Source organism: Danio rerio, chromosome 18 (genome assembly GCF_049306965.1).
Source record: "Danio rerio strain Tuebingen ecotype United States chromosome 18, GRCz12tu, whole genome shotgun sequence".
Classification (NCBI taxonomy): Eukaryota; Metazoa; Chordata; class Actinopteri; order Cypriniformes; family Danionidae; genus Danio; species Danio rerio.
In genome coordinates, this window is record NC_133193.1 from 10,904,461 (window position 1) to 10,913,626 (window position 9,166).

Here is a 9,166-nt window from a genome sequence, read left to right on the forward strand (position 1 = left end):
CTTATTATTGTATATGCAATTTGTTTTTTAAATATTGTGTTTTTTGCCAGAACCAAGATAGTATGAGTCTTAATTAACACCATATTTATGACTCGTGATATTTTATCATATCTCAACACTCCTAACTGTACATAATATATATGGCAATGAACACAAAAAACAACACCATTTGTGTGCATTGAATAGCTTTAATAAAACACTATTCATTCATTTCTATTTCATGATATTGTAACTTCGGGGAGTAACACCAACAACTGAGGAAAGATCCAATATGCAGGTTTATTCACAGTCAGGCAAGCAGTGGTCAGTACGGGTGCAAACAGGTGTGTGAGGACAATCCAGAATCGTAGTCAATATAACAAGCAAGAGGTCGAAAGGCAGGCGGCAGACAAGGATAACTGAATAAACAAGGCTAGGTTTAAAACACAGGAAAACAAGACAAGGAAAACGCGTCGTAATGCTACTTTGAGTGAGCAGGCGTGAGTGTCTGGGATAAGTGCATGTATGCATATGTAGTCCAAAAGAAGGCGGATTTGTAGTCCATGGTTATTGTAGGTGCAAACCAGCGATCTTTAGGGTAAATGATCGCTGGTAATCGTGACAGATATGGTTTAAATGGGACACAAACTTCCGTCATTTACCTTTGTACAATTGACTTTAAATGAATTTTTAGTTGCATATTTGATATATGACAAATATATGTAATGTTATATGAGGAAAAGTGTCTACTGCAAACAATAAATGGCAACTTGGTGGATGCAGTATTATTATGCAGTAGTTTTCCACAAAAAAGGGGAAAAATTTAAATTGACAATAGCGAGTATTATTGTATATTATTCTGTATGTTCTCAAAATAACAAGTAATTTTTTCATTCAATATTGTTTTTTAATAATTGAACATGCTTATTGTTAGCATATATATTAAATAACATTATTTTGTTGTATCTCAAATGACACGCTATGCACTTAAACACTTAACCATGTTGTGTGATTTTAGTAAAATTTAGTAGTTTATTCATTAACTGGAAATTCAAACAATTTTCCATTTCGACATTTCAAGGTTTCCAAATAAATTAGTGAAACAAACTACCTGTAATACAACTACATTTTTCATCAGGAGGTGGTGTAATCATCTCCATGAGACAAATTTGCTTTCACAACCCCAAATAAATGAAGGAATCCAACTTTAGCACCTGATAGTTCCTCGCCTTCCGCTACATGAGGAAAGCTGTGACTGTTAAGTGCATGAAGTGTTCAACATTCAACACTTCTTTTTATCAGTTGAATTTGTGCATCATCCAAGTATTTAATGTGCACTTATACTTTCTCTGTTTATACTACAAAATGATTTCAGTTTTAGTCTTCAGAATCCTTTATTTTGTCATTCAAAACATCAAAAATTGTAATGCAGAACGAAATTACATACCATCAGACCCAACAAGAACATTAAAAAAATCCCTACACAAGCACAATAAAATTCTAACATAATAAATAAGCTTTTATAATTTCATAAATATATAAAAATATAGTTGTATAAAATATAACCCAATTTAAAAAATCTCTGAAGAGAATAACTTTATAGTATACTTAATATAATATATTAATATAGATATAGATAATACTCAAATACCTATTTCACCATTTGTTATAATAGTTGTAATGGTCTTGTTCTGAGCCGGTGCAGCCACACCCAGCGAAGGCGCCGCCATCTCATGGTGTAGGATATCGAAATGCTATCATGGCAGTTTGTAACTTTTTATTATAGAAGTTAATTTGTATAAATTTGTTTGATCTCAATTAATATATTTAGTACAATTTGCACATCTCCCATTAAAGTTGGGTTTAGGGGTGGGATTAGTTGCCATGTCTCCTTTTAAAAATCGTATAATTTTGTATGACCTAACTTATAAATTTGTACATATTAGCTACTAGACGGACATAACATGAAATAGTTAGGTTTCCTCGTGAGTAAGTACGCAATTTAGGATTCACTATTGTCTATTTATATGGACATAGGCCATCCCAAAACACCCTAGCATCTCCCCTAGGTCCTAACGCCCCAGTATATTGATGTGGACTCTATACTTTTCAGTGATTGCCATCTTTCGAATGAGACATTAAACCGAGGTCCTGGCTTTCTGTGGTCGTTAAAAATCTAAGGATGTCCTTCGAAAAAGAGTAGGGGTTTAACCCCAGCATCCTGGCCAAATTTGCAAATCTGTCCATCATGGCCTTCTAACCATCCTCTTATCATAATTAGCTTTATCGCTGCCTCCTCTCCACCAATCAGCTGGTGTGCGATCTGGCGCTATATGGCTGCCGTTGCATTATTAATATTATTATTATTATTATCTAGAGCTGCACAATATAAAATTTTAATCATCAATATCGCATTGTCATAATTCGCAATGTTGAGTTTGTTTTAAATTGATAATTTGCATGTGTTTTTGAAACCTATAATGCATAGCAAAGCTGTCAGGCATAAGAAATTGTACCATTTATAACTTAAATAATGGTTAATGTTAGTGAAATATTTTTTTATTATTCAATTGCTGTAACTCAATACTGTTAGACACGGAAAACAATTAATAAAACACTCTTTAATTGAATTGCACTGCCCCCACAGTCACCCCAGTCAATCTAAAATTTTTTATTCTTTCCAAATATAGGAGATATTAGAGTCATCTAGTAAATTTGTATTTACATCGCAAAATATATCGCATAACAACAAAATATTGCAATGTTAAATTTTTCCAATATCGTGCAGCCCTACTAGCAATCAGCCAGAACACACTAACAGCCATACATATACACATTAGTGACCAACAACCAAACCTAAACGCACCACATTTGACAGTTTTGTCCCCCTGTTTTTCCTCTCTCAGGTGAAAAGTGATGATCGCATGATTCAGACGCCGCACGGCCTCTTACTCCTCCGAATAATGAAGTCAGATGCAGGAGTTTATGTGTGTCAGTCCACCGAGCATGGTTTCATCCAGACGCTGCTGAGAGTCACGTTAGAGGTGCTGGAGGAGGGAAAGGTGGAGGCTCTGCTGCATAAACCCGAGGAGGAGGATAGTGATCTTCCACACAGAGCAGCTCCACCATGCTCCTTTCCCAGCTTGCCTTCTACTTCATCAAAGCTCTGGTATAAAGACTTCATGCAGCTCATCGGATACAGCAACTTCCAGCGGGTGGAGCAGTACTGTGAAAAGGTGTGGTGCGTGGCGGACAGGAAGAGGAAGAAACTCAAGGGAATGACACCAAAATGGCGGTTAACAGCCGGGGGAGAGCAGCGGGCGAGAGCACGGGCACCTCGACACACACCGGGACAGTAGAGAACTAATTATTTTAGTCTATGCTCCATGCCGATGAGCTGATATAGACGTTATTGTTATTACTATTAGAAAAAGAAGAACGAGTTTCTTTCGAGTCTTACTGTCGCATCCTTGATCAGTAGTCACAGCCAGATATTTAAAGGTACACCAAGTCATTTTCTTATCGAATTTATGGATATCGATGCAAAGTGATAACATGTTCAGTGTTTCCACAAATGTGCTTTGCAGGTACAGGGAGCATGTGCTCACTGGTGCACGACTCAAAATGCTCAGAACACAGACAGCGCATGACTTAAACAACACATATGCTTAAAGAATGATCTGCTGCAGTACTTTTCTTTTAATATAGCTCATGTTAATATTACATTTTCCAAATTTAATTTCTACTATGTGTTCATATTTCACATGCACGTGCAAAAAAAGAAATGAAATTAAAACACATGAAATATAGAAACTGCGCAGTTAATTTTTTAAATAGTTTTTAAAAATCCTAACAGTAATTTGAAGGAGAACATTGACGTTTTTAAAAAGCAAAAACTGAACTGAAGTGAAATTATAAAAAATAAAGCTGCAGGAGTTCATTTGTTCGAGGTGAAATTCGTTGTATTGTATTTTTATTGAGGTATTTCATGCTTCTAATGAAATAACATTTAACCCCCTAGCAGCAAACCATCATAAAACTGATGATAAGGATGAGACGTTAGCCCCTTTCACACACACAGACCTTTCCGGAAAATTACCTGCAATTATCAGGAATGGTCTGGGTGTGTGAACGGGCCTATTTTGAAAATACCGGTAAATTCGTTACAACAATTTTCCAGAAAAGAGAAGTTGTAAGACTGCTCTGTGTGAACGCAGAAGGATAATTGCCAGAAAGAGTGCGTTCACTCTTAGAACTCGATGACGTGAGACATCAACTCCAGCCAATCAGAACATTCAAACAGTTTCACAAGCCTTTGGATATTTTTCCAGACACATTTAGCTGCTAGATGTTGGTCAGATAATGTTTCTATGTTCCTTCTTAATGCCAACTGTGGAAAAAATGATCACTAAAATGCTAATGATAAGCCATTGTTAGTATACCTTCAAGCTCTGCTTCCTCCAAGTTGCTTGATGTGTGAGCATTGCAGAACTAAAATAGATTTTAAGACGTATTTAATTAGAAAGTTGTTATTTTTAATTGTAAACTATTGCACTCTTTGAGTGTGCATTTGTCCAAAAGATTTTATTACATTTCGAACTAATCTTTGAGCAGTAGTTAACTCTTAAACTTGGTGAGTGTATTTCTGTTATTGGAATACAGTGTTTTTAACATGTAACATGGCATTTGACATAAAAAATAACATTAAAATGATTCAAAAGGAGGTAAAGTATTGCATTATAGAAAACCGAATTCTGTAAAATGGTGTAGACCAGTGTTTCTCAACCACAATTCGTGAGGACCACCAGCACTGCATGTTTTGGATGTCTCCTTTGTCTGTCACAGCCATTACAGTTCTTTCAGTCTCTGCTAATGAGCTGATGATCCTAATCAGTTTTGTTTGGTTAAGGAGACATGAAAAATGTGCAGAGCTGGGATTCCTCTAGTAATATGGTTGAGAACTCTACATTTAGGCTATTTTACATATACATAAAGCCAAACTATACATGCTGCATGCATACTTCAAACACAATAGTATTTGAATGCTTTCTCAAACAAAACCATGAAATGACTTGCTGTACCTTTAAAATAGAAGAGGAAGCAAATGTGTACCCATTTGTAATATTTGTACAGGGCTCTTATTTACTAAGGAAAAGCTTAGATTCTGCCTGACCGACTGGACAGTTACAAAAAAAGGGCTGAAAGACCCTCTCAGGATCAGACAAGTGACATTTTCTCTTGCTTTGCTCTGAACAATGACAAATGGCGGTGAGCATCTAGGTTCATGTCAACGATGTGAGATTTTCTTATGAAGATTTCACTGAATGACTTTTCCTTGTTTGAAAGTATGAACTCAGTGGAAGAAAACATCTGTATTTCTGTAAACAGCTACGTTGTTTCAAAAAGAAAACTCAATCAAAGAGTATCGATCTTAATACTGAGTATATTTATCTGCTTTGTTGTTTTTTTAAGTTATTCTACTCTTCGCAAGGTTTGGTAGTGTTTTTGTAGTTGTACTGTAGTTTGACTGGACGTGTATTACTGCATTTCAAAAGTGTATAGATTTTTGCGAATTTTTGTTTTTCTGTGCCTTTAACTCAAACAGTAAAGCATGGGACTTGCAATATCAAAGACACTGGTTCAAAACCTAGTGGAAGCAAGAACTGATAAAATGAGATGTGCAAGGCTTTGGATCGTCTTTGGATCGGCTTTGGAAGCGTCTTGTCAAATCAAAAATGTCAAATGTAAATGTAACTTATCATAATGCATTTTTAGTGATATGTTTTGGCTGCAAAGTACTAAATTAAGTTCCAAATATTGACGTCAATTGTTTAGAGCTGTATTATGATGTTAAAATTGTTAATTTTCTTAATTGTTGTTTTGGGTACTATATGTACCAGAACTTCTAAACAGGTGTACATGGTTAGCACAATATTGTTGACCTTCACCAGTGACTGACCAGCTGCTGTCGTGATTGGGAACGTCAATGGACAACTTTCTTCAGGTGTCATTGACTTCTTAGTGGTAAGGTATGAAAATCTGTACTATAACAGTTTGGGGCCAGTTTAATTGTGTTTATTTGATGAAAAAATAGAGTAAAAAAAAAAAAAAAAAAGTAAAATTGTGAAATGATTTGAAGGTTTTTTTTTTTTTTTTAATTTTGACATCATGAATATAAGGGGATACTCACACTATGCTATCCGAACTGTGCCCAGGCCCATTTCCCAGATTGTTTGAGAAGTGTGAGTGCTCTGATTTGGGCTCAGGCACGGTTCAGTTGGCCAGCTTCTGTGAGTGCAAATCGCGCCTGAGCCTGAAACTGAAGACAAGACTCTTAAGGGACTGTTTCATATGGATTTATTGATCAATCTTACTGTTCAATGAACACAAACTGTAGTAGATTATTAAAGATGCAAACCCCTCACTGTACGACAGCTGCACCTTCAGCAATTCCTGTAGTACGAGGACCTATTGAATATGAATATATATATATATATATATATATATATATATATATATATATATATATATATATATGTATGTATGTATATGTTAATTTGTATAGTTTGTTGATCGTTTACTTACTCTTTGTAAATGATCTTAAAAAACTCAAGAATTGTGTTGTTTCAGTTCATTTTGAATAAGTAGTTTGAACAAGATGCAAACATAATCAGGCCTGTAGCCAGCCTGGTGAAAGAGGTGGTTCTTTTGTCGCAAAAAAAGGGAACCTTTTTGCAGTTACGCCTCATTTTCTATTTCATATTTAATTGGGAGATTTAAATACTGCATAGTGACATTTTAGACAGTATTTTTAGCTGGATTAGCTTTTTGGATGGTCATCAGTAACACACTTTTTGATATACCAAAAATCTTTCCTAATGATTTAGAGTGATGAAAAATAATACTTATTTTTTAAATATTTATTACATCTTATATCATTAGAAAAATAGAGGAATCTGTTCAAGTTTTAATTTTAAAAACTGTAGCCCGTTCACATTTATTAGGCAAATAACAAACTGCCCAGCAAATTCAACTTTACTCTGTCAGAATTTGACCATTTGAAAGAAAAAAATAATGTAGAGCTTTACAATTTTTTGTTATCCTCTCTTGTAAAAAAAAAAAAAATGTATATTTGAAAATTCATGGATAACAACAATCGGCAAAATAGTATTTAAATCAATTTTAATACAATCTGCTTTGGTCATTTAATTTAATCATTGGTCATTTAATACTGCTGATTTGGTCATTTTCTGTTTTAAGAATAAGCTCAAAGATTTGAAATAAAAGTTACTTGTAAAATGTTTCTCTGTTTGAAAACAATGCAGTAGCGAAAGATGACTTCTCTTATGTCAGACTGTAAAAAAATATATATATATTTGTTGGCATTGGCCAAAACTGATTAGCTGAGGTCACAAAGCGACAGCCAACAGAGGAATTGGCTTGGTCTTAAAGCCTTTGCATTATTTTCATTATTTATGATGGTGTAGCACTAGCAGAAAATAACACAAATGAGCTCATGTACGGGACAAATTCTGGACCATTGTCAGTGAGTGGTGGGCCTTTCGAACCACCCCAACCCCCCTGGCTAAGGGGTCTGATAATTTTTTTTAAGTGTAATATCCATCAATGTAGTCAATGCTTTACGAATAATTAATTAACTATTATTATAAAGTCTTACCAAAGATAGACCACAGGCTTAGAAGATATGCATTGTGGTTAAAACAATACTGTATTTGTTTGGTAGGCTATGATCCATACAAACCCAAAAGAAACATACTGAAAGCTATCCAGTATGAATGTCCATATATAACAGGCTTTCTCCTTGATATTAAGTGTATCCTGTTTGCCAGCTTTGCAGTTCAGGCCGAGTATTTCTGGAAGAAGCATATTGTTTTGGTCATGATGGATGGATGCAAGTTGTGTTCCTGGAGGTCTGTAACACGCAACATTAATATTCATCAGGCCTTTCTGTCTGTCTGTCTCTCCCTCGTTTTTTTCATCTCTCTGCCTTTTGCAGATGGGCCTCTTTTAATTGGCAATAAATATGGCGGTGTGCAATGAAAATAATGTGTTTGATTTGTGAGTGAGCAGAGTCGTCTGAGCGAATCGCTGATAACCAACATGCGGCGGAGCTCCTCGTGCTGATGATTCATTAGAATGAAAATTGCTTCCTCCACTTTTCTCACATTTCAAAACTTCGAACATAACATTGAGAGCCAGAACCTTGTGTGCTGGTTTCTGAATGCTGTACTGAATGTGCTGTTAAAGTCTGCCCATGCTAAAGCAGTTTAAAATATCTTGTCTCCGTTTATTTTTTTCCATGTCAAAATGAAGGCCTGTTGCAAAAAAAGAATGGAGAAACTGCGGCAATCATTAAAAGGTGCAGTTCTCTTGTTATAATCTTTATAGCTTTCTCCACATGGTAGTTTTCCTGACTGCTCATTTTTTTCTTCTTTCTAGGCAGGTTTCATTGCATAAATGTTTTGATTATTATCTATTATACAATCTTTTATTGTAATTTAGTTATATAAAGTCATAATGTTGGGTCAGGCTGCTAATAAGCCAGTCAGGACCCAACCTTAATGCTAATCCTATGAAAACAATCACCTAAATATGGGCTGCATTTTCCCACTTTACTTTAACGGGTGGTCCACAGTGTATTTTTAAGGCTTAGTTGTGTTTATAAGATGCAAAGCAATGTGTGCTCATGCTTTACTTGTAGAAAAATCACATTATTTTTTTTTATGTACTTTGATTATACACAGCTACTCTGCTAACATGAAAACGACTGTCATATTTCTTAGTTCCCACCCTCAAGAGGCTCTGATTGGTCAGTTAATATAATGTACTGGGATTCGCGGATTGGCTCCACGTCACGCCCCTATAAGCACAAGCATTAGGGGCCGATCACACCCAGCTTTTTACGTGCTGCTTATATATGCACCCTGTGCGCCTCGTATTTTAACCGCCTGATGCACCTTGCATTTTTGCCCTTGCGCGCCGTGCGCATGCAGTTGAAAAAAGTAAACTGAACATATAAAGCGCGTTACGTCACTCGCGTCTTTTTCGTTCTACAATCAAAGGAAAGCAGAGGCGGGGTTTCCGTTGAGGCGCCTGCTGTGTTTGTGTTGTCCAGACAACAACAGAGACTTTTGAAGATGGAGGAGAGACTTGGGGTTGCTGTTTT

The 9,166-nt window shown here is 35.7% G+C and overlaps 1 protein-coding gene across 13 annotated transcripts in view; it reads left to right on the plus strand.

The window, feature by feature from the left end:
- The window catches only part of sema3e (sema domain, immunoglobulin domain (Ig), short basic domain, secreted, (semaphorin) 3E), a 128,671-nt gene extending 124,365 nt beyond the window's left edge, over nt 1-4,306 (plus strand). For 12 of the 13 annotated variants that reach the window (XM_073929318.1, XM_073929319.1, XM_073929317.1 and 9 more), the window contains one exon: nt 2,886-4,306. In XM_073929318.1, the coding sequence (XP_073785419.1) occupies nt 2,886-3,338 (453 nt within the window). In that variant the 3' untranslated portion in view covers nt 3,339-4,306. The remainder of the gene's footprint in view (nt 1-2,885) is intronic. The other variant, NM_001045084.1, reaches the window with a different exon arrangement.
- The last annotated feature ends 4,860 nt before the right edge of the window (nt 4,307-9,166 follow it).